Genomic DNA, 27,038 nt, shown 5'->3' on the forward strand with positions numbered 1-27,038 from the left:
CTGTGTGTATGTTATAAAGCTGCACCGCGACAGAAGGGACGGGCGGCAGGCATTGTGGGTATTCTGAGCTGAGCTGTGTGTGTGTATACAGCAGAACCGTGACAGAGGGGAGGGGCGGCGGGCATTGGTTTTAGTTTTTGTTTGTTAATTTTTTATTTCCTTTAGTGTGTTTTCATTTGTGTGGTGAAGGATTTGTGCTATTCAGAATATTTATTCTATATTTTGTTTGTATGTTATTCTTTTATTTTCTTTATTATTCTAAAGTAATAAAATTATATTGTTTTTATTTTATATTATTGTTATTATCTTCCCATGTGATGCCGCCGCAGGCGGCTGCCCGGTTCGGCCGTGCCAAAAACTGCCACTGTCTCTAAACACCTCAAAAACCATTCACTGTACTAATATACACGCTCATCTATCATGTTACATAAAAATACAACAATAATCAAATACCATGAAAAGGTCAATACAAATATTTATTTATTTTTTTACAAACGTGACTTTGACACAGCTGCTATGGTTTTGAATTTTCTGTTGTATAAAAGAAGACAGGGACAATTTAAGACTGACTTGTCAGCTGCATGACATTTGGGGAAGAAATATCATTTTTTTCTTCATTATGTTCCCTTTCTTTCTCATTTCCTCTCTCTCTCTTTCTCTTTCTCTCTCTCTCCCACACACACACACACACACAAGCACACTTGAAAACTTCACATGTACGCTGAGAAGATCCTACATATGTATAACTGAGGCACATGTGTAGTCAAGCAGTATATACAACCATCAACACTCCTAAATGGTCCTAAACAAAACTACACTGTCAGTGACCACAGCAACACTTGTGTTGTCAATATAAATGTACAATATAACATGCCTCCCACATACAGAAGATATAAAAAATACAGACAAAATATTCATAGAAATGAATAGTTTGATTGATGCACAGGACAGTTCCTGTTCCGGTAGTGGTAGATAGGTGGCAGTAGTGGGACACTTCAGAGTCCACAGACAGAATACTGACAGCAGAAATACTAACACTGGGCTGAGCTGATTTACACTAAATTATTAATTTTTAACACTTGTTTAAACACTTGCTAGCATGGGCTAAATAAATTGGCCCCATTTATTATAGATGGGAATTTTATTTCACAGAAAGTCAAATCTTTTGAAACAGCTCCTGAAATCTGGGCTTAACTATTCATTTATTTAATGAATTGTATTTTTTCAGCTGAGGACCTCATGTTTCAGAGAGGTGCTGTAATCATACACCCTCTTCATGGTGAATTAAGATCCCAAACAAGGGCATACCTTATGAAATTAAACAGCACAGGCAATGGTTTTAACATGAGATATAAAAATGTCAATCACATTAACCTCATACATTAAGTCCCTCTGCTGGCCTACAAATCAGTGTACACTGCACACACTTCACTGTACAAACACAAACATTATGACTCGTCGGATGTGTCTGTTCACAATCTATCAGCTAGACCGCCTATATTCAGCTGTTGTGTGTTTGGTATTTTGTCCCAGATACTCCAGTGATTTGTCTGACATTTACAAACATGTCTTCAGCTATTTACAGTCCAGTTATCTCCACAAATACAGCGCAGACAATTAAGGTAAAAAAAAAAAGTCATTCAAACCGAGCACAATTTTGATATAAAAGCATGGAGGGATACTATATATTCACATATAAATACTGTACATACATCTGTAATACAGGACAGTTAAATAATCACCGCTAAGACAGAAGAAGAGCAGTTTTGGTGAAAAGGTCTTAGTTTATATCAAATGTCCTGGTCACTAGTAACGCTAAGGAGAAAAGGGAGACAGGTTGAGACAGACCCTGGAACACACACACTTGTTGCATCCTAATTCCTTGAAAATTGTAAACTCTCCCACGCAGGCACACACTGGTACATGCAAATGAAGGAAGAACATTTGTAAGGGTCATCTGAAGTGCATAGAGGAATATCTGAACTATGTTCTGCAAATGTCTGGGCAGAGAAATCCAAGTGTATTCCCTCCTATTTTCTTCGTTTTTTATGTCTTTCATGTCTCCCAGGACAATGACAAGGACACAAAGATACTCTATGTGAGAAAATAACATAAACTTAAGTACAAAAAACAGTAAAAAAAGTTTATTTATTAAAATTTTTTTTTTTAAATTCAGCAAGTCCCGCAAGTCCAGATCAGCAGAACTGGTCCACTGGGTCTGTTAAACTGAGGTCTCAGATTGAAGCAGCAGTATAAACTTATGAGACTTGGGGTCGATGTACTCCTCAGTCAGTCGGATGTAAGGGATGCTCTTGACGGTAACAGCTAAGCTAAAGTCAAGACACTTAAGCAGGAACTCTGTCCCCTCCTTTATGCCACTGGTGACAGAAGCCTCGCTGACTAACGTCCACTGATCAGCCATCCAGCGCTCAGGGCCATACTGCAGGGTCGGACCAGGGGCCAGGTAGGCCTCAAGGAAGGCCTGGACACACACATACACAAACAGCCAATGATTCCACATTTTTCACCCTGAAAATCATTTTTTAACAGCATAACGTTAAGAAGCCGATTTTACAAGATATTTCCAGTTCATTACAACTTGGGTGAGACTTATTTGCTTAGTTTTGGCCACCATTTCTAATTGCAAAAACAACATTATTAACTACCATGTTAATTGCTGAGCTCTGGGAATATGGCAACAGCACTAAACAACAGTTGGTCAAAACAAGAAACACAAGTTGCCAGATGCTGATGCTGCCCGAGGAAGAACGTTAAGCTTGAAATGTGTTGCAAGCAAAAATAGCTCTAGATCCAAGCTTTTTGTGTGTTTTTCATTCTCGTGTTTGTGATTCAATTCACAATTTTATTTAAAACAATCAAAACATCAAATGTAGATGTGGGGGTGGCCGAGAAACACTGTATACAACAATGGGTTGTGGCAGTCTGGAGCAATTCCCAATTCCATTTTATTTGATTATTAGAGTCTTGTTCAAAAACAGTAAAACATGCACATTGGGCCAACCAGAAAGACAAAAGTAAGCAAAAAGGGGGGAAAATTCTCAAGAGCACTTCTCAAGAAGAATCAAAATAATTAAATTGTTTTATGCTACTGTCACAGGGAGACCCCGTGCACTAAAGTAAGGCACATGTGCTACACATGTGCCTTACATGTGCTCTTTCTCAGGTAGATTTTATCAGAATGTTGATCCTGGTGTGAACTGCTGGTGGTGATGTGTGTGGTATGAACGTTTGGAGGAGGGGGTGAAGGAGAGAAGTCACACTGTGATCATGTATTTGATTTATTGAATTTAAATTTTGTTGACCTGTCTCCTTTGTTGCACTTCTTCCTCTGTCAGACCAGGAACAGCCAAACCTGAGCTGGAGCGGTCCATTTGGTTAAATAGGGGGGTTCACAGGGGAAGAAACCAAGTGTGGTAGAGTGGGAGGGGTGTTTTGTCTTTTGTGGTGAAATGACCTGTATAAGTATCTTGTTTAAAAAGAAATGTGTTTTTAAAGTAAGTTTAACTGAACTTCTATTTGATAATATGTTATTTAGTATTGGGATTATTGTAAGTGTTCTGGAAGAGATAATTGATATTGATTTCTTGGTGCAGTCCACCAGTATAAAAGTGAGGAGGCTGTGGTGCCCGGAGCCTAAAGGAGAGAAGCACAGCTCCTGAACACAGCTCCAGATTATAGCTCCTGCCATGGGCCCAAACTTTAAGGCTATAACCAGAAAAGCAGTTTAGAGTGAATTCTTTTGTTCTGTATTATTTTGATTCTTCTTGAGAAGTGCTCTTGAGAATCCCCCCCCCCCCCCCCCCCCCCCCCCCCCCCCTTTTTGCTTACTTTTAACTTTCTGGTTGGCCCAATGTGCATTTTTTACTATGGAGTTTTTGAACAAGACTCCATTTTTTTTCCAAATAAAATGGAATTGGGAATTGCTCCAGTCTGCCACAACCCATTGTTGTATACAGGGTTTCTCGGCCACCCCCACATCTACATATGCATTTTGATTGTTTTAAATAAAATTGTGAATTGAATCAAAATATTTTACATAATGTAGAATAAAACAATTTAATTTAAAGCACATTAACAAATTAGCTAACCACAATATATGAATTACATAATGAATTTAAGTAAATTAAACATGGGCTTAGTTAGAATTACTAAGGAAATCAGAGTAGCAAATACTCAGAATTTTTGTGCTGAAACTACTTACATAATTTATTTGAAATTACTCAAAAATATTAAGTACAGCCAACTTAAAAAATATGTCTGGATTTAGATGAATGTATTGCGTGCAACCACTTTCAACATTAAAATTGAGTAAATTTAACAAAACACTTTTTTCAGTGTAGATTTTGTTTCCCTGTTGGACTTAGTTGTAGCGATTTCATTGAGTCTCAGCAACAACACTGAGGAGTACAATGCTATCACAGCTGACAGAAATCATGGCGAGAATGGTGAAAACAGGGCCCAAGTTGTAATAAACTGGAATTATGCTTAGGGTCTGATTAACACTTTGACTTCATGGCTTAAAATACTAACAACTCATCCTTTCTAGAATTCTTAGAATTTCAATCACACACATTAAAAGCCAAGCTGACCTTAGGGCTCATGTTATTGACGAGGCAGAAAGCCAGGTGCTTCTGGATGCTCTCCATGCTGTGGCAGTGTTGCCTCCTGGTGGTGCGGAGGTACTTCTGCAGGGCACGTGCCATAGAGGGAAAAATGGCCAGAGCAGCCTCACGTACATCCATAATGTCAGAGGGGCTTGCCCGCTCATCCTCTTTCTTCATCCGCCGGACATGAGTGAAGGCCTCTTCCACAGCCACCACCAGCCTGACAAAGACGGAGCTTACTGTCAGCCCTCAGCTTACAGTTTTAATCCATACTGTTCGATAAGCAACACATACCACATGTCCCAGAGCCACTGTTAAGCCCCGTTCAGACATGGAATGCATAATATAGCTGGCTTTGCTTATCATTTGTTAAAGTAATGGCCGCTTGCCATTCAGACTTACATATCCATAAATATTCCTACATACTCTTACGTAGCCGCTGCTTCTTGCCTGTGAATAAATTCTCATCAGTTTATTAGATAATGAATCCTGCTTTTGTAATACCCCACCATGCAAACACAAAATGGCAACAAGTTAAGCTGAACCTCGTGTATAAAAAGGTTTTTGCTGGGTGTTTAATAATGCAGTTGGACACAAATCAAAATGGCACAAATCAAAATTAAAAATAAGTCCAATTACTATTTTATAAAGGTTTATTTTTCAGTTCTTTTGGCCTCAACCATGAGGGGAAAATCATTTTCTGACATGAAAACCACTGGGTTATCTATAGTATTTCCTGATTTATTAAACCAATTTAATTTGCTTGTACATAATAGATAATGATTTAAACGAGAAATTTACAGTGCTTTTAAGGCAAAAAAAGCATTCAGTCCCTCACTGTATGTATTTATCCTTGACCTGCTGTAGCTTTTACGTTAATCTGATATTTAATTCAGACTCGAAAGCGACTCCTGAGTTTAATCAGACATAGACTGACGTGCAAAATTGCAGTCACATTTATGTGTGAAAGTCTGAAAGAGTCTCTAGATCAATAATTGATCCTTTGAAACTCTATGTTTCTGTTTGACTTACCTGGCTCTACGTTTGCGGACTCTTCTCTCGTAGTCGGCCTCTTCGTAGTACAGCTCATTGTGGGCACTGTCTTTGCGTTTGGAGGCAGCTGTAACCATCGCCCGTGACTGATTTCCATTACCAGACTGAGCCCCTGCCGTGTTCCCTGGGGCTGCAGGGAAAGGAGAGGGACAGAGGCAAATTGGTTATATCACTCTGAGCTGGAGGAAGTGGTCCCTGACCCCACCAGACTCTGATTAATGGGCTGTATCTCAACCTGAATCATGGGAAAAAAAAGGTCACATTGGAGGAGAGCTGAGATCTTATACATCACTGGAGGTGTATAACAACTGTAAGTCAACCTTCTTGGTCAGTATTGTGCCCATTTTATATTCCATGGGCTTTTGAGAGAGATTTGAGGATTCTTTGTGTTAATCTTTGTAAGTTATCTGGGGCATCCTGCCAGATCATGTGTCTCAGTCACAGAGAGGGTTAATTATAGCACTGAGAGAAGAGGCAGTTTCCATTTGAAGCATTCACATTTTTCCTCAGACAGTCTGATGCAGAAACCTTTTCACTGGGGGTGTTGGGGGTGGAGTGGATTAGATATTCATCATTTTACACTTCAAAGGCCATAGTTCTTGTCTGATCTACTTACTATTAGTATTTACTGATTTGTGTGACAAACCAATAAAGCTAATGTGGCTTGCACAGAGGTATATTACAGTTCCTGGGGTTTCACTGTAGGGGTATAAGATCTGGTCCATATTCATGAAGGTTAGCACAGTTTGGGAGGGGGCTATAGAGAGTAAATGCTGCAGGTCTGGTAAGGATATAAATCATTAATATTCTAATCTGCATATGTGTGTGTGTTTGTGTGTGTGTGTGCAGGTGAGAAGGAGCCATTGAGTGTAGTAATAAAACATGGATGAAAACCATTCTAGTGTATACTGTTGAAAGAAAGCTGTCAGATAATTTGGGCAGGGAGCACTGTAAATATTTTCCACTGGAAAATATGGGTAAACACAAGCCTCTTTAACTTCCTGGCCTACATATTCATACTACGAGACGAGCGACTGTGAAAGACTATGAATGAGAAAGAGGGAGGGGGTGGGTGGGGGGCTGAAGTGAGTAAAAAATGAAATAAAGGAGGTGGAAAAAAAGAAAGAAAGCAAGAGCGAGCCAAGCAGGAGACGGGCTGAGCGGGAGGAAGGAGAGATGTGGGAGTATGTGAGAAATGAGCGTTACTCTGATGAATTATTTAAGACTCGAAATTCCACAGCCCTCTAGAGGCCTTTCTGCTTCCCTTTTGATAGGGAAGGGGGTGGGGTTGATTGGGAGGTGCTATGAGGACACCATATCCCATACTGCATCCCTGCCATAGATCATTAAATCCTCTGTGCTTTGCTGGTAGGGGATTGATGGGTGATGAGTGGAGGACCCTTTTAACTGCAGGGCAGGGTGCAATATGTGGCATTACAGGATGTGTGTATGTGGGTGCAGGGAGGCAATATATAAAGAGCATTTCAGCGGAGTCAGTGTGTGCAGTAGAGTGCTTTCTGTAGATGCAATATATACATTATGTCAGGCACTGAGGCTTAAGAGTGCAGTAAAGATGGAGTCAGCTGAACCATGAAATTAGAAGCTTCCTGTGATAAAGTGCTGTGTGGAGTGATGCTGAGGACTTTTATCTGTACTTACTGTCCAAAAGGTATTTTCGCAGTTTGTTTTTAAAAGCTGCTCGTGGAAGAGATGGAGATGAAAAAGAAAACTTATCACAACAAGAAAACAGAAGTAGGAAAAGACAGAGTAAACCGGGGCTGGTTTCACAAAGGCAGAGTCTGACTATGGATTAGATCTAACTAATAATCAGACTTCAGATAGATGCCTTAATTCCATGGTATAATGCCATCCATGGCATTATACCATGGAGGAATTCAACAGCTACGAAGACATTTTACTGGAAAAATTCAGCGAAGAGAGTGACAAAACTAAAATCTGTGGCATAAAATCTCTTTGCAGTCCAGACCTGTGGCAGATCTGAGATACTGTAGCTTTTTAGAGCCGATGGGATCAGTTCCTCTGCTAACTCTTCAACTAAACTTAGGTTAGTCTCCTTGGGCAAACAAAATTGATGGCGTCCTCACTGCTGCATATTTCCAACAGATTACCCCAGTCACTAAAAAGTCTTTCCATTCTCATCGCTAGCTCCACAACACTGTTAACAAACCACACGTTATGAGCCGTATTTTGTTCTTTTTTGTCATTTGGTGCCACTGGTCAGCAGGTGTTAGTGATTGTTACCATGGAAACAGCCTGGGGGTAATGTGACTGTAACTGTTAAGGCTTAAACTACAGACTGGTCTAAAACACCTTTGAGAAACTGGCCTCTGGGAACCAATGAAGAGGGACATTGACTGAAATGTTATTTAACATGGGAGAAATTTATTGGGACAGTTAACAGCAACTAACCGTCTACGTTGTAGACCTTTAGCCCGGCCAGGTGTTTGGCAGCCCGGTGCTTTGAGGCAGAAAGAAGTGCTGGGTTATGGAGTGGAAAATCTCTGTAGTAGTACTCCAAAATGGACAGAGCGGCCCTCTGAATGCTGTGCGAAACACAACAGAGACAGAAAGTGAAAACACAGAGACAGTAGGAAGATTAGTACAGTAGAACAGTAGTACCATTTACATCATGGCTGACTTACATAAGACACTGACTAATGTCCCTGAATCCACTAAATAGTAGAAGGCTGTAAATTATAAACCCATTATGCTTATGCTATGCCTTAACTAATTACCTCTGTTGTCTCCTTGTCCTGTTATAGTCACACACTTGTCCAGTACAGAAACCAAGTAAAATAGCCACAGGATGAGTGTCTCTGTCCAGCACTTTCTCATCCCTTCCCCCAAGACTCTTAGAATAACCCGCCTTGAGCAAACTAGACGCGGAGACTGATGAGTAACTCAATTACTGCCTGTGCCAGTCTTCCCTGTGGACATTGGCCTCCAATTACACGCATACTTCAACATGGTAGAGTGTAATGACTGTGACCAAGTGCCACTGTACATATCTCAATGTGTACTGTTCAGAGAGGTTATTTTTTGTGCTCCACTGATTGAATGAACATCCATACCTGAGCTGCCCTATGTTGTAGTGACGTGTCTCTCCGTCTGTGGAGCGGATAACACACACGCTGTAGCAGAGTTGGAGCTGGCGGAGCTCCAGCAGCACCACGGCCAGGTAGTGGACAAAAAGCTGGGAGTCCACAAGGGACACGGAAAACTGGACGATACCGTGGTAGTCCTCATCCTGCTTAGACCACATCACATGTTTAATGACAGCATTCACTGCTGGTGGATGACAACATTTTCTTTAATTTTATTTAACCTTAATTTACCAAGAAAGTGTCACTGAGATGAAAAATTTCCTGCTTATGTACACACTGCACAATGTTCGCCTTTGCTATAAATGTAAATACCATAAAATACCTTTAATGCTCTAATGGCACACTCTCAAACCCACCTGTGCATCGAGGATCCGGACCCCATAGAAGAGCCAATAAGACATTGTGAGCAGGAGTGTGAGCGTGGTGAGGAAGGCACGGTACACACACACTCTGGGCAGGCTGGCGCGGCCCGGTCGGAGAAACAAGGCCCAAATGGCCACCAGGAGGATGAGGAGCTTGAAGGAAATGGAGAGGAAGAGGCCCTCGCAGGCTGCACCACAAGCCTGCAGTCTGTCGGGCCACATTACAGCTGGAAGAAGCAGGAAGACCAGCGGCGTGGCCAGCACCAACAGCCCCACACACGAGCCCACAGCTAGGGGAAGGTAGCGACGGAAGCCTTGGGTCCGGTCCTGTATCCCCTTCCCCAGTCCAACCACTTCCTCCTGGGAAACACTCAGCTCTGAGGTGCCTGTCACTGCTGTGGTGGTTTCTCCCCAGTTATCATCCTGAAAGGGGAAATAGAAAGAGCAATGAAGGAAAGGTGTGTTTTTGTGATCGTCTAAGTTTTTTTTTTTTAATCAGAACCTTTGCCTTCACATTTCATTTAGTCTTCTGGTCCATTGTTGATACAAAAATATTGCTTATTACTGCTTTAAATGTCTTTTTTTAAATGAAGTGAACATCCCAGAAAACAAATTTCTGTTCACCTCTATTATTTTGGGATAGAGGAAGAAATCCCTGAGACAGATATCAAAATTCACAAGAAACTAGCAAATAAATGGATAAATCAACAAAAACCTGAATCAGACAGACAACAATGCTTCCATTTTCCTACTTTACTCCCTTCATAACATGGGAAAGCACAATGCACACAGCAAAAAATTCTATTTAGAGACGTTTGATTTTCTTGGAGTTTTGTCTCATTATGACAAGCCTTCAAAGTCCCATTGAAGTAATATATGTTGACAGGGTGGGCTGTGCAGTAATACTCACTTTGGCAGGAAACTGCACATGCCAACATATGAAGGTACACACACACACACACACACACACACACACACACACACACACACACACACACACACACACACACACACACACACACAGTGAATCACAACAACAAAAGCTGAAGCTTTCCAGGCCCATCATCGCAAATTAGAGTCACATTTTTTTTCTTCTTTGCCAGAAGGGTCATTTAAAGCATGAATCTTTCCAACAAAAAGACACAGGGAGAATAAATTAATGACAAGTCTATTCTAAAGAGGCATTTATTTTTCTGTGTGCCTGTCATTAAGTCATGTAATTAGCCATTCATTGTCTCCCCAGAGTGTCACTGCATTATATATATCTCCAGCTACAACCAATGACAGGAGCAGCAGCTGCAGAAAGAAGGATGGGGGATAAAAAAAAAAAATGACAAGCTGAACAGATAAGCCTTCATGGCTTCACACACGTGTGAACACACACACACACACACACCTCAGCACATCAAACAGCCTGCAAAGCCCCAAACTCCAGCCATGTGGGCCTGAGTATTCGATGAACTGACAGGGTAAGGACAGCCACATTAGTTTTCACCTGTCTCTATTCCACCGTAAACTGTGCCATTTCAGGCTATTTAGAAGTTAATATAAACTTTTACAGATTAATTGAACCCCATTTGTGGAATGTGAAATATGAAATCTACATTGCGTTTGCATATTTCCCATCAGGAAATGGCAACATAAATGTGACTTCTGCCCTCCATTACTGTTCACAGCCAATTAACTGAGCCATGCTGGAGGGGCGGATGCCAACAGGAGCCAGAAGATGAACGAGCACGAGAAGAGGAGACGCAGGGAAAGTGAGAGATGAGGATGGCAGCGGTGAAGGTGTAATATAGCAGTGGGGGGGTATCTGTCTCCCAGAGTAATGAATGAAGGCAGAGGTCAGCTATGTAAGTGTAACGTCGGGTCCATTTACTGTCCACACTCATTTTTATTCAGCTCACATCTCATCCTCTTTTGCTCCTTTTCTTTCTTATGTCAGCTCTCTTTAACAGGGTCCCAACCTTTAGAACAGGGTCTGTACACATAACTGTCATGTGATGTGTACTATTCCACACTTCAATCGATGCTGAATAGTTCTTTAGAAAAGGAGCAGGCAGCTAAATTTGAAAATGCTTCCTTTTCTCTCCTGATATCTCTCTCAGTCAAATACTGAATAAATCTGAAAATGCTTCTTTTGGTTTTTTGTGTGGTTGGGATGTGATGAGGCTTTTAGAAAGACAGGATCTGAGCCTGCTCAGACATGCTGCAATTGGGCACTGTCTGGCAGTGAAATTAACAGGACAGGTTCCAGCCATTCACATAGTACAGGTGTAGTAATAAAACCTAAATGTATGACCATTGCATTAGGTGATGGTGAGATTTAGATGAGAAGATTGGCTGTACGATAAATATGAACCTGGAGCCAGCAGCCAGTAAACTAAGCTTTGGAAGACTGGAAAACAGGGGACAACAGCTTAGCGCCTCTAAGGCTCACTATTTAACACAATATATCTCCTTTGTTTTATCTGAACAAGAACTGAAGAGAAAAAAAAATGACAATTTGTGTTTTGATGGATGGTTTTGTGTGGGATTTTTTTCTGGGCTGGGTGCTGTTCATACAGAACAGATAGATACAGTTTGAGACAATCTACTCATTTAGTGTGCGCCAAGCATGCATGTAAGAATATTTCCCAAAATGTGAAATTACTCCTTTAAAACCCTTTATGGTCAATGAGAGCAGGAGGGGACACATGACAGGTTTAACTAGATCAGACTCCACAGAGAAACCAGACTGTCTGTGCCACTCCTCACCAGATGTTGGCTAAGAGGCGCAGTTTTACTGTTTGTAGACTGGAAAAGGAGTTATTTACTTTATTTTATTATCCTGTTGTTTTAGTGTGGTTGCAGGCCTTAACGAAAACAACCTCAAAACACTAGTGTGGATGCATGTCCTTTTCACATATAGAGGACGTCTCCCAGATCAGCTAGCCCAGTGTGTCTAAGTCACATTTTATGTAGCTCACTTAAACATATGCACCCTAGTAGTTCATACTCTGCATCAGTCTCCATTTGGATGCACAATCTGAACATTTCCGCCTCCCATACAATCTCTCTCTGCCAAGGTGCTTACACAGACAAGGTTTCACTAATGTCTCAATTAGTGGAGGAAAACAGTGTGTCATTGACTGAGCTAATACACTGTTAAAACCAACCATTAACTCCCAGTGGATTAATCCCCAAGATTAATGCTACAATAATCAGACCTGATCTCTATATACAGTAAAGTGAGGAGAAAGAGTCTGTAACAGAGAGAGGATGAAACAGAGAAGGGTTACAAGACAGCAAGAGAGAGAGAGAGAGAGAGAGAGAGAGAGAGAGAGAGAGAGAGCGGCATGACTGTTGCCTACTTGCTTGGCAGTCTTTTCATCTGGCAGAGGGTGAATATGGATTATGGTTAGGCCTGTTCTACTATCACAAAGCACAACCACACAACAACATACTGATTAGCGCTGCTTGCAGAGACTCACACATACACACACAGCAAAGAGTCTGGCAGCCACAAAACACAATGGTTTAGCCCCTACTGGCCTGGGTGGAGGTTAGAAAGACACGTACATGTTGGTTTGTTTGCGCTGGTGTTGGTGAGGGTATTAGGGTATTACTGTCACTGTGTGTGTGTGTGTGTGTGTGCGCCCCTGTGTGTGTGTGTGTGTGTGTGTATTTGTGCTACAATGAGTCATGGAGCCTGTGAGACAAAACCATTTAAAATGGTTTCCTTCAATTTACTCCATTCCTTTTATTGTGGTGGTCATTTTCACATCAAATTACAAGCTGTTGGTGTGGTAGCTGTGAGTTGGTGTGACTCCACGAAGAAAAGGGCAAAGAAGCAAAGTATGAACTGCTAAAACAAGAGTGCTTCTCACCATACGCTTTGGTGTTGCTAGAGCTAACACCATGAGGAAACTGAAGCTGCTGCCTTCTGGCGCAAAGTCACAGCGTCTCGGTCTCACAAAGCAACACGGCCAGTCTCAGTAACAGATTTGGCACTCTGTCTATGACTCACACATATACACACACACACACACACATACAGAAGCTGTGGTCCAGGAGCGTATCCTTATGTCATAGGCATGCGTGTAAACATGGAGGATTATTCCTATCAGCTTTCCTCAAAGTGGCGTTTGGCTGGATGCTAAAGGCTAATCTCAGTCTGTGAGAAAGTCTCTCTACGCCGGAGCCTGTTAGTGTTCCAAACAGAGCTGCTACCAAAATAAGCACTGACTGGAGTGGACTTTGGTGATGGTGGTGCTGATGAGCCATTTGGACACATGTGTCTGGAGGGCTAATGCAATACAATGGCAGATTAACTTACACCAGTGACAATGGACATAAGCTACAAGCTGACAATCACATGACAGCATGGAATGTGGCTGCCCAGACAGAAGGGGATGCTGAGCAGAGATGGCAAAATAGGTCAGACCTCTCAGAAGGTGTTAGAAAGTCTGTCTGAGGACATGTCCAAATCCTAACCACATTAAGTGATACCATCAGTTTGTGGAAGTACACCTTTTGCAGGCAGCTCGTACTCAGCCACGTCACATAAACACACTTCTTGTCTCTTTCTCTTACACACAATACACACAAACCAACAATACACACACAGATTTCAAGTAGGTCAGAGAGCCTATGAAAGAAGCCTCAGGGCAGAGTTCTCACTAAAGAAGAATATCTATAACTCATTTTTCCTCCTCTAGATGTCTTTTTGCTTAGCTTTCTTTAACTTTCATTGCAATTTACCTGATCCTCTGCATGGGAAAATGTTTTCTGACATTTTGGGAAATACACTTATTTGCCTTCTTGCTAATAGTTACATGAGAAGATTGATATCACTCTCATATCTGTCTGTGGATTTGAAGCTGAAGACAGTTTGCTTTGGTTAACATTAGAGAGTGAGAGTTGTATTGATCTTCTTGCCAAGAAAGCGAGAGGGTAAACACAGATAATAATATGTGCCTGCACCTTTAATCCCAGTAGAGTTGACTTAGTTAAATATCCATTCTGTCTTTAGGCTCCATCACCACAGCATTTTGCTTCGTTGTCTGTACAAATCCAACCAGGCATACAAGAGGGATGCTAATCCTTTGACCTATTTGATCCGTTGTCGCCATTGTTATGATGTGTCAGGCGCTGTGGCAATGGATAGCCAGCTGCGAGAGGATGAGTTTATAAGGTCATACTGCAGAGTTCATAGCTGGATTACTGGTACTTCAGATTGACTCCAAGGGAATGTGATTATTGCAGAGACTGTTTGAAAGTACACTGGAAAAAAATGTTTTGTTGAATTTACTCAATTTTAATGTTGAAAGTGGTTGCACGCAATACATTCATCTAAATCCAGACATATTTTTAAGTTGGCTGTGCTTAATATTTTTGAGTAATTTCAAATAAATTATGTAAGTAGTTTCAGCACAAAAATTCCGAGTATTTGTTACTCTGATTTCCTTAGTAATTCTAAGGAAGCCCATGTTTAAATTCATTATGTAATTCATATATTGTGGTTAGCTAATTTGTTATTGTGCTTTAAGTTAAATTGTTTTATTCTACATTATGTAAAATATTTTGATTCAATTCACAATTTTATTTAAAACAATCAAAATGCATATGTAGATGTGGGGGTGGCCGAGAAACCCTGTGTACAACAATGAGTTGTGGCAGTCTGGAGCAATTCCCAATTCCATTTTACTTGACAAAATTAGAGTCTTGCTCAAAAACTCCACAGTAAAAAATGCACATTGAGCCAACCAGAAAGATGGGAAAGGGAAAATTCTCAAGAGCACTTCTCAAGAAGAATCAAAATAATTAAATTGTTTTATGCTACTGTCACAGGGAGACCCCGTGCACTAAAGTAAGGCACATGTGCTACACATGTGCTACACATGTGCCTTACATGTGCTCTTTCTCAGGTAGATTTTATCAGAATGTTGATCCTGGTGTGAACTGCTGGTGGTGATGTGTGTGGTATGAACGTTTGGAGGAGGGGGTGAAGGAGAAAAGTCGCACTGTGATCGTGTATTTGATTTATTGAATCAAAATTTTGTTGACCTGTGTCCTTTGTTGCACTTCTTCCTCTGTCAGACCAGGAACAGCCAAACCTGAGCTGGAGCGGTCCATTTGGTTAAATAGGGGGGTTCACAGGGGAAGAAACCAAGTGTGGTAGAGTGGGAGGGGTGTTTTGTCTTTTGAGGTGAAATGACCTCAGAATCAAAATAATACCAAACAAAAGAATTCGCTCTAAACTGCTTTTCTGGTTATACCCTTAAAGTTTGGGCCCATGGCAGGAGCTACAATCTGGAGCTGTGTTCAGGAGCTGTGCTTCTCTCCTTTAGGCTCCACAAAAGACAAAACACCCCTCCCACTCTATCATGAAATGACCTGTATAAGTATCTTGTTTAAAAAGAAATATGTAGTTTTAAAGTAAATTTAACTGAACTTCTATTTGATAATATGTTATTTAGTATTGGGATTATTGTAAGTGTGCTGGAAGAGATAATTGATATTGATTTCTTGGTGCAGTCCACCAGTATAAAAGTGAGGAGGCTGTGGTGGCCGGAGCCTAAAGGAGAGAAGCACAGCTCCTGAACACAGCTCCAGATTGTAGCTCCTGCCATGGGCCCAAACTTTAAGGGTATAACCAGAAAAGCAGTTTAGAGCGAATTCTTTTGTTTGGTATTATTTTGATTCTGAGGTCATTTCACCACAAAAGACAAAACACTCCTCCCACTCTACCACACTTGGTTTCTTCCCCTGTGAACCCCCCTATTTAACCAAATGGACTGCTCCAGCCCAGGTTTGGCTGTTCCTGGTCTGACAGAGGAAGAAGTGCAACAAAGGACACAGGTCAACGAAATTTAAATTCAATAAATCAAATGCACGATCACAGTGCGACTTCTCTCCTTCACCCCCTCCTCCAAACGTTCATACCACACACATCACCACCAGCAGTTCACACCAGGATCAACATTCTGATAAAATCTACCTGAGAAAGAGCACATGTAAGGCACATGTGTAGCACATGTGCCTTACTTTAGTGCACGGGGTCTCCCTGTGACAGTAGCATAAAACAATTTAATTATTTTGATTCTTCTTGAGAAGTGCTCTTGAGAATTTTTCCCCCCTTTTTGCTTACTTTTGTCTTTCTGGTTGGCTCAATGTGCATTTTTTACTGTGAAGTTTTTGAACAAGACTATAATTTTGTCAAATAAAATGGAATTGGGAATTGCTCCAGACTGCCACAACCCATTGTTGTATACCGGGTTTCTCGGCCACCCCCACATCTACATATGCATTTTGATTGTTTTAAATAAAATTGTTAATTGAATTAACATATTTTACATAATGTAGAATAAAACAATTTAATTTAAAGCACAAACAAATTATGTAACCACAATATATGAATTACATAATGAATTTAAGTAAATTAAACATGGGTTTAGTTAGAATTACTAAGGAAATTCAAAAAAGTAACAAATACTCAGAATTTTTGTGCCGAAAGTGCTTATACAATTTATTTGAAATTACTAGTACAGCCAACATAAAAAATATGTCTAGATTTAGATGAATGTATTGCATGCAACCACTTTCAACATTAAAATTGAGTAAATTCAATGAAACATTTTTTTCAGTGTATGCTCCTCAGTACACTTCTTAGCCTGCATTCCTTTAGACGGTTTTTGTGCCACTCTAGTCTGCACTTCAACTGACTTCAGCGTCAATACCTGGGCTTCATCTCCATGTTCTGCTGCTGGTGTAGGTTCTCCAGGCAGTGGCTCTCCATTGTGAACAGGGGAGTCCTGGGATGGTGTGTCAGGGGGGTTGATGACGACGGATCTCTCAGAGCGGCTGCTGTCTTTACTGCTGCTGGCCTTGTGCCGCTCACGGCTTCGATCCCTGGAAAAGACGTGATTTCTTAATTATCATTTTGTCTATCAAATGTTGGGCAAAAAGTTACAAATACCCCACAGTCTGCTAAAAAATATCCTGTTTTGTCTAAGAATCTATAACAATCCTCAAAAATCAGGTTAATTTGTTATTTTGTTCATATACTATATGTCAAAGAAAATCAGAAAATGCTCAGATTTGAAAAGCTGGAACCAGTAAATGTTATCAAGCAATTTTGCTTGATAGTTGACTCAAACAATACATTTGTTATCAAAATATCCGCCCATAAATTTTCAATTCAAAAAAATATGAATCAATTACTCCTTTTAGGTCTACACCCATGCTCACAAATACACATGCAAAACTTAAGCTGAAACAATAAGTCTCTGTCCAAAAATTTATTTGTAACAATTTTGATATTTGATGAATTGTTTAAATTTTGTTTGAAGCCAAAATGCCAAATAAATTCTCAAAGATTCTCATCATTTGCAGAATAGACCGAGTAAATCACTGAAATAGGTTAGAGCCACTCATCTGTGACGACCCTAATCCATGAGCTCTGCTTGTTTCAATCTCTAACTCACTCCCGCTCTGTTTCTCTCTTAGTCTCTCATCTCATTTATCTGGCTACAACCAATACGTGGCCTGACCAAACTGGGGGGGAAACACAACAAACTCAGTGTGCACCAAAGGCATTCCAGTAAAAAAATACCATAGCAAGGGCTGGGGTGAGAGATAAAGCATGTGATCCAGCAAAAAACAACAAAAATGGAGGGATAGACAGGTACAGCAGAGAAGCAGGCAGTCAGATGGAAAGGCAGGCAGACGGGAAACATACCCATGTCGGTTTGATCTCCCGGATCGGCTGGAGTGATAGGAGTAGCCCGAGTGGGTCGACTCAGTGTCCATTCCAACACAGTTCAGAGGCGGTGATTGGCCAGGGGGATGAGGAGAGACTTGTCGTGTGGCGGGTGAGGGTAAGTTGGCAGCAATGCTCAGGAGGAGGAATTTGTTGCTATAGAGACGAGCCTCAGGAATCTACGACGGCTGACTACTACCCCAGAGAGCTGCTTTAGTAGCCACATTGACCTGAGAGATGGAGAGATAGAGAGTATGAGAGAGAGGCTGGCTTCAAAGCTTGCTATGTCTAACAAATAATACATTAGATATAATAGCTAAATTCTTATCATTCAATGCATTTTCATGGAGAACAGAACAACCAGTGATCGCAACATCAGAGTAACCATCCATTTTTATAATAATCAAGGTGGGCTCTGTACTGTAGGACTGGTAGGCATACCTAAAATTATCAATCTTTAATATATGGACCAGGCAGTTTTTGTTCTTATCTACTAATGCTTGTTTCTGTCCCTGACAGCTATAAATGGAGAATGGGTGGATAATTTTCAGTGTCCCCAGAATTGATTCTGAACTTGGCAAAACCATGTATGAATTAGACAAACTTTATTTGGAAACTCTGCCTTCATACCAGAATGTAACTATTTTAAATAGTCAAGCTCTTTCCTTTACACCTCTCAAATTATTTATGTCTGTTTTTTATGTGACTTTGTCTTAATGATTCCATTTTGGTGAGGCACCTCCTGTAAAAGGAGGAATGCAGCTCAGGAGACTTCCTGGTTAAATATAGGGTAAATTAAAAATAAAATGCAATTCTTAGTCAAGAAACGTTCTCATATAAGCATTGTAGGAGCTTCAGGGAGTAAAAATAAGCCAGTGCAATCAGTTACAGCTAGCACTAAATGCTATATTTCAAACAATATGACAACTACTTTTACAAGATGCTTGATAGCCAGGACTGAAGCCTATATTTTAGAAGTCCCCTCCTGTTTTAGAGTTTTCATTTATTTTATAAGTCTAAAAATGGCTGCATATATTTTTAAATGAAAAAAATCACAGGTTGCTAAAACCTACACATTCACAAAAAAAGAAAATGTAGAAAATAGAATAAAATAAAATAAACAATTAATCTCAGAGCCCTCAGTGATAGCTGTGGCCCAATTCATATAATAAAAATTATACAAAATGTGGCTCAAGCGAAGTCTGAGGTTTACATATGTGAACTGCCTCTCCATCCTGTTATTATGAGGTCAGACTGAAACAGCCAGACCCATTTTCTGGACCTTAATTTATGCTGTGTGATGCATGGGGATGTCTTGGTGCTTCACCATGCATGACCATTCATTTAGACCTCAATTTACACCCTGCCCATCTGCCAATCACCATCCCTGGCTCAGTCTCATGTCAGTAACTGGGATTATTCTCCTGTCATTGTTTCCATGCTATTTGTTATCTCAGCCCCAATGGTGTATTTAAACACTAAAACAGCCCATTCAGCACAGTAGGATGTGAATACACAAAGTGGCATGGAGATCATGCTCTGGAAATGACTGTTAGAAGAAGACACTGCAGCGTAGCTGATTTCCATTAAGATGATATGAACACTTTTCTTTCCTTCTTTTACCCATCAGGAGAAAGGTGGCTGGTGAATATGTGAGACCATTTTCCATTAAGGATTGTCACATAATGCATATACATTATGTAATAACATTGCCACTGCCTATGGTATTACTTATGTCAGACAAAGACTGGAATTCGTATCATCTCACAGACCTGTAGCATCCAGGTCTAAAAGCATGTTGTGGTGACAGAAAGCACACTTCCTGTGAGAGTGAACACACACACATATGGCATCGTTCTCCACTCACACAGTCGGTTGTGCTATTAAAAGTGATGGAACATTACTCTGAAGAAGACAAAGCTATAGATACACAGGACTTCAATGAATAATGCACTTGAACATACTAGAACATACCGCTCACAGCATCGGAGCTGATGTTGCAGCATCAATTTTTAAACACAAACCAGAGCTCTGACAGTGGACAGTCGTAACGCTCATCTCTAACCCACATCTGGGGCGTCCACTGTTGCCTTGGCAACACTGGGAGGCAGGGGGCCCCATCTAGCCGCAATAATCAATCACCCATGCTGAGAGTAAATTTGTGTGATACACTTTTGTGTGTGTGTGTGTGTGAGCAAGAAAGTGCAGTTGGGGGGGGGGGGGGGGGGGGGGCGCACAGTGAGAGGGCACAAAAAGCAAACAATGGCTTCTCATCACATCCAGCACCCGTATGGTTAAATGAATAAGCCTATGATTTGAATAAAAGCTGTTAACCCCCTGAGTGCTGATCTCTGAACGCGTGGCAGTGGTATGTGGGCCAAGATGATCCCCTGAGAAGCCACTCATCCACGAGATGAGCATGAAAAGGCATAGTGAACCAGGCCATGTGGAAAATCGCAGCCACGGGGTAAGAAAAACTATCACTTACAAACCAATGGATAACTATGAATAAAGCATGAGGGAATAACAACGTGCATCAGATATGTTCGGCTGTCCCTTGACCGTGAATCGGACTGTCCCAAAAAATTCAGTAGTCCTTTTTGAGGGAGTCTGTGTAGAACCTATATTCTCTAGTGAAGCGTAGTTGAATCGCTGCAGATCGTTCTGGTTGGCTGCACCAAGAAGGAATTCACGAGGGCAGAAAGTGACACTAATGAAAAACAAACACTCATTAATGTGTTTGTTTAGTGGATGGAGGTTGTGGCACAGTGGGAGCTACTGTAATTGCACATGATCCGACTCAGAGGTGGGGTTCATGCAGTATTACGGCTTAATTTTTTAGTTTTTATTCCAAAGATCAGAACATCTGACAGGTCAGATTCTTTGCACCATTTTTCTCTGCTGATCTAACTCATTAATTAATAATAAAACTGAGAATGTGTTTTGGTTTTTTTTTTTGGTTTTTTTTTGTGTAATGCCCTTGGCTGCGGGAACATTTGGCCTCCAAACTGGGCAAAGAGAGAAAGAGAGGTGTGGAACTTGGGATTCCACCAAAGTGAGATGCAGCGTTGGCACCCTAAATCGCACAGATCAGTCTCATAGCTCATCTAGAGCACATGCTGAGGCCTGGTTACCATGGCATCTGTGCCCTCCCTTGCACAGTCCTATTAGTCCTCATGCTTCCCCTTCCCTCCATCATGTGTGCCCTGCCCTGGTGGCATTATGCCAAAATCTGCCAGATGCAGCAGCTGTCCGTCTGCTGTGTTATTTCAGTTGTTTCACATTTTAAAAGCAATCTACAAACTACAAACTTCCCATCTATTGCACAAAATAGTCAATAGATAGTGTTTTAGGGCAGCAACTAATGACTGTTTTCATTATTGATTAAACTGCTGTTATTCTCTCATTTAACCTTTTGGCCTATAAAATATCAGAAAACAGAACAAAATGGCCATCACAGTCTCCCAGAGCCCAAAGTGACATCTTCAGATTGCTTGTTTTGTCCAACCAAAGCTCAAAAACATCCATAAAAAAGATCAACCAAATATCAATTATTGCCAGTTTTACTGTTGATTGACTGATTGATTGATTGATTAGGTAATCATTTCAGCTGTATTTTATTTTTGTATATTGCCAAAAATCCATTCTGTTAAAGCAGCAAATAAAACATCAAAAACACACAAAGAAACAAAGGTGGACAAAATGTTTGCCACTGTTATTAGTAGTGATAGTAATCTTTAGTCCCATCATGGACTTCAGATAACCCAGAGGAACAGCTGCTGATTAACATATTACAGCATCGCTGATTGACTAAAATAACACAAACTGAGCCATGGAAACGCCTTTTATTAATTAAAACATAACTGTCATTATCCTCATATGATGTAATTAGAAACTTGTTTCCTGTGTATTTTCCTTTCATTGTTTGCTGTCCAGAGTCTGACATCTGACTCTTGGCACAAATATATTTGTCAGGTATATGTGCAGAGAGCAAACCTGTGACCTTTGAGTGACTGGATAGAGTCTCAGCCACTCCCACCCTGCTGCTCTTTCACACACACACACACACACACACACACACACACACACACACACACACACACACACACACACACACACACACACACACATTCATGCGCACCCACGGAGTAAGAGGTGAAAGTTAAGACCTGACACAGTTCTCTGGAATGCAAACTTACTCTCCCTCTGATCCGCTCATGCGGGACTAAGTAAAAGTACAGTAGAGGGAGAGGGAGTGAGGTGATACAGAGTGGGAGAGTTGTGGAAGAGTACATTCCTACTTTAAGAGCAGCGCTTTAATGTCAGTAAATACACTACTGGACAGTGCTCTACTATGCATTATACCATGCTATCTAAGCTTTGCAGGATCCTCATGTTCCTCTGTAGCCTAAAGGGAGCTGAAAGGTAGCTCATTACACTTCTCGCCCACTGCCCTGGCAGCCAGAAAACATAGTTTAAAAGAGAACAATGACAAAAGCATCGCTAACGACACTTTCTTTTCATCATTCATGGCAAGAATCGCTTCCAGGGCATGACTCATCTATTGAAGGGCTTCCCGTACCTCACAGTGTCCTTCAGCCTCTCTCCACACACATACAGGACCTTTCAGCACTGCTCAATAATACATGGCTGTAGGTGCTGCACAGTTTCACTGCAGCATCATGCCTCTGAGGGATACAGACAGTGTCAGAGGAGATACACGTGAAGCGGCTCCGGTCGTAGTAACACCTCATCCAGCTGTGTGGAGCCAGTGTGCTCTCCAGACAGCTGCTGCCGATGGCGAAAGCACACCATCACTCTGCAGCGGCGGCTTGATCTGAAAACGCCCTTTTTATTTTATAGTCTCCTGAGTCTGGGAGAGCAAAGGATGTGATGTGACTTCTCTTATTACACCGCCTCAGTTTCGGTTACAATAGATCTCCTTTCAGCATCATCCTGAGCCCCATTAACCACAGCGGGCTACGTGAGCGACTATCACCTCAAATTAAGCATGTATTCGGTTGACTCGGTCTCTTTATTTACGCATAAGAGGAAACCGGGGCAGATAAAAAGCTCAAGTACAAGGTAAACGTCCACATAAATATGGCTTTAGAGGACCACAGACCAAAGGCTACATCTGTCTGAATTGAGGGAAACCATTTTTCCCCCCACGACGACAGCACTGAACTTCATCAGTAATTCCTATGTATGTCAGGCTTTTGGCGAGGATATACCTCGTGTAGTGAACACTGGATCGCGATTATCAATTCATTTAAACGTACCTTTTTTTTCTTCTCAGATGTATGTCAGATGTGTATCCCTTGCGCCTCGGTTTGAGTCTGTCGCCGCCGAGCTGCTGGTGCTTTTGCTGTTGTGAGGCGCGTCTGTTCTGAGAGGAAGCTCCTTCATACAAGCCTGGCCATTGCGATAAGCAGGACCACAGGAAGACAGAGAGAAAGAGAGAGAGAGCGAGATATAGAGACAGGGAGAGAGAGAGAGAGAGAGAGAGAGAGAGAGGGAGAGGAAAAGCAGCATGGAAGTGCAATGCACTCCGAGGGCTCTAAGATGATTTATTTTTCAGCAGCGGCCCACAAGAGGTCATGCTACACGGTCGTTTTAGAGCTGTGTATGAGCAGGAGCGTCAGCGAGGTGAAGTGTATTTGTCCTGTCGGTTTCAAACACCTGCCCATTCAGAAAATATGTTTTGCATGATATTTCACTTGCATGTTTGGCCTTCGTTGTGCATGCTGATGTATGTTTACAGAAGACTGTTTTCACATTCATCTTCAGGAAGAGGAAAGTTTCTCTACCTGAACACCTTAAATCTGAGGCTGTGAGATGGAAACTTGGAGCCTCCAGTGGACCTATGCGCTGAGAATGGACTTTTGAGTGAAGGGGTCACCTTGTATCCAACGTTTAAACTTCTGACATGGAAACGTAAAGCTTCTGATTTTTGATAACACTATAAGATCAAAAACAAATCCAGAAAAATCCATCTGGAAACATTTGACTTTTCTAAACTATTGAGCACCTGCAAGACTGGTGACTGACTGGGCCCCCGGGGTCCCAAAAGGCCCCAAATTCACTGACAAGGACTGATAGGTAGGTCTGGCTTAAACCCCTGATCATGAGATCCTGCCAAAATGTATTTGTGCACAATCATCATTACCACAGACACAATAGGGCCACCTAATATACTTAGTAATACAATAGAGTGGGAGGAACATTTGCACCCTGGAAAAAAGGCCACAGCAAAGGTCACAGTAGTAGCAGGTAGCAAGAAAAAAAAAGTCAAGAAATGTTTGCCACATTTGAAATTTTATTTACTATTTGCATCAAGAGCAACAACAAAAACAACAACAATAATAATATTGGGGGTTCACAATATAGCAGTGTCTTCACCACTTCACTTCATCCTCTGTGTAGTAGCTGTTCTGTGCTGTTCTCTCTAAAAACTCTTTCTGGATTTGAACATCTGAAATTCAGTGTGAATTCAGCAAACTCCACTGACTGATAAAGCTCACATGACATAGTTGAAGGCACCAGAATTCCTACTTAATGAGAGCAAGTGTTTTTCAATGAATCAAGGCACAAACAACAACAACAAAAAATATATATATATATCACTGATCTGCATCATATGATCTGAACAGCAATAACCACACCTTACTCATAAATTAGCTTGTAAGTTATGGACATCTGAGACACCCTGTGAAATTGAGCATGCTGTCATCATACAGATACACATGCCCATACTAGCAAGACTCTCTTCAAAATATATCCCAAGCATAAAAGAAACAGTGGATATGTGAACTTTTTACAGTTAGAGTTCCCTCAGTGAAACTCCATCAGAGGGCAGTGTTGCTCCTTCCACACACTGTCTGTCTACAAGTCTTTACCAAGCTGAAGAATGCAAATGCAGGAAGGACATTTACAGAGGGACATGTCCATAATAACATCAAAGCACAGCTACAAACCTGCTCACACATGACATTAAACTAACTTAAAGAAAAACGCTGTAGTGTGTGACAGAACTGTACGCAGACTTGAATAGTCCACAGTTCCAGTGTAGTTTTAGCATTTTACCTATGTTGGCCAAAAACATACATGACACTAATAATCATCTATGTGTGGGCTTTATAACATTCCATGCCCTATTTATCTTAACATATGATGTTAGATTTGGTCTTTCTCCCTCTACTCCCTCTACTCCAACCATATATTGTATCCAATTTGTAGACCAGTGTTGTGGTGTGTGTAATGTGCAGTGTGCATCATGTAGACAAAGGGCTGTCACTATTACTGCTGGAGTGGACATAAACAATACCCAGAGCCCCTTGGGCCACATTGCACTGCAGACACTCGCATAAAGGGACGAGAGAAGGAGCACAGGCAGCCTCTGACTAATGGAGAGAAAAAGCAAAGAGACAAGAAGGAGTTCACGTCCACAGCATGATCTCGTACGATATAGAGGACATCTTTTTGTAATGTGGAAAGATGGGGGCAGTATGTCAGAACACTGGGAAAAATCTCAAATGTTTGACAATTTATTTATTTATTTTTGTCTATCAATTGTGCATGATCCAATTTGACTAAATACAATTATGAAGGAAGCAGGCCAGATGAACATGACTTATGATTAAAAAAAAATGCAGGAAAGTAATGCCAGGCTCCATTATAAATTGTTGGAGCTGATTTGTTTACATTTGGATTTGGATTCAAACCTTCACCAAAACATGTTCACTTTAATGCTGACAGTTAACATACCCAGATCTTAAATGTGTACTCGGCCTATTACTGCCACACACCAGTGCAATGGGACCTTATACTAAAGCTTCTGTAAGATTTTTTCTTGTTTGTTTTCCTTCTTGTAACTTTCACATTACTGTCTCATTTGTATGTATGTGCATTTCTGTGTGTGCGAGTCCCCAGAGAGGAGACAGATGGATGGCCATCATGTGGGTGTTTGTGGTTAGTCTGGAGAAACACCTGCCCCATCCAGAGGGAGAGAAACCCCAACAAATACCAGGACCTCACCCATGTGTTAGAGGAACAGCTTGTGTGGTTTACTTTACTCAGATTTATAAATAAATAAATAAATAAATAAATATATAAGTAAGTCAAATACTTGCAAAATGTTTTCAGAAGACACATTTCAAGATGAAATCTAAAAAGGCCTTACAATCAAACATTCGCAAAACCTTATGGCTTCAGAGATATTGTAATATAACTGGGATCAGAACAGCACCAAACAAGGTTTTCAAACATTTCTAGCTGTCACAGTTTCAACATATTCATTTCAAATGTAATTTCAGCTGCAGCTGTGTTCCACATTATGAAAGCTCACAAAAGGCCTTTAAAAAAAAAATCAAATCATTATATTTACAAATTGGTGCAAACATGAATCAAAGTCACACCAGAAAGGCCAGACTAAAGACAATGCATATAAGTATATAAGTAAGCATTGCAATGTATTAGTAGTTTGGCTACACAAATATCACGCAGCAGCTCTGAGAAATAGTCCCATTCTCTCCATCCTTTAAATGACAGCAACCCCATAGCAGTCCTGCAGCTGTTTCCCATGATGGATAGTCAGTGTGATATTTTCAGAACAATCCCATGATGCACATGGTAGGCTACATTGTGTCTGTAGTGTTTAGGGTAATTCCATTAGTTTAATGTAACCTTAAAACCCCACACATACAGGGTGTTCCTCAAATCCTGTACAGACAACCACCCCGCCTCAGCACCATGTCACAGCCTAAACATCCAGCACGTGGTTGAGGTAGGAGATGTAACAAATGGCGAGTCTTAGGATCTCAATCTTGGACAGCTTTTTGTCCGGTGGGATCGTTGGGAGCAGTTTTCTCAGCTCTGCAAAGGCCACGTTGAAGGCCACTACACGGATCCGCTCCCTGGTGGCGTGCGCGGATCGATATTTAGCTGTCGCGCGCCTCCTCCGCCTCTTCTCCTCTCTGCTGAGGGCGGGCACGTGCACGGAGCGCGCCTTGCCCTCTCCATCCGCGGGCTCGGCAGACATGGACCCACACTGAACACTGTCCAGAAGGGTTTCTGTGTCCGTTTGTCCCCAGGGCAGCTCGGGCTCGGTCTGGTCAGGACTGAGCATCAT

The 27,038-nt window shown here is 41.3% G+C and overlaps 2 protein-coding genes across 3 annotated transcripts; both read right to left on the bottom strand.

Moving 5' to 3' along the window:
- Positions 1-1,677: 1,677 nt before the first annotated feature.
- LOC121194819 (vang-like protein 1) lies at positions 1,678-18,093 on the bottom strand. 2 transcript variants are annotated; one of them, XM_041057884.1, is made up of 9 exons: positions 17,888-18,093; positions 16,953-17,058; positions 14,002-14,013; positions 9,160-9,588; positions 8,771-8,946; positions 8,109-8,242; positions 5,658-5,790; positions 4,611-4,845; positions 1,678-2,482 (listed from the first exon to the last, which is right to left on the bottom strand). In XM_041057884.1, the coding sequence occupies exons 1-9, from the start codon at positions 17,956-17,958 to the stop codon at positions 2,222-2,224; spliced, it is 1,557 nt and encodes a 518-aa protein (XP_040913818.1). In that variant the 5' UTR covers positions 17,959-18,093; the 3' UTR covers positions 1,678-2,221. The 2 variants fall into 2 exon arrangements, with proteins under 2 accessions (XP_040913818.1, XP_040913817.1); XM_041057883.1 differs by lacking the exon at positions 14,002-14,013 and having other exon boundaries at positions 5,658-5,808; positions 16,887-17,058.
- Positions 18,094-26,669: 8,576 nt separating this feature from the next.
- LOC121194740 (helix-loop-helix protein 2-like) lies at positions 26,670-27,038 on the bottom strand. Its single transcript, XM_041057748.1, has one exon. It carries the CDS (start codon positions 27,036-27,038, stop codon positions 26,670-26,672), a length of 369 nt encoding a protein of 122 aa, XP_040913682.1.

Source organism: Toxotes jaculatrix, chromosome 15 (assembly GCF_017976425.1).
Source record: "Toxotes jaculatrix isolate fToxJac2 chromosome 15, fToxJac2.pri, whole genome shotgun sequence".
Lineage (NCBI taxonomy): Eukaryota > Metazoa > Chordata > Actinopteri > Toxotidae > Toxotes > Toxotes jaculatrix.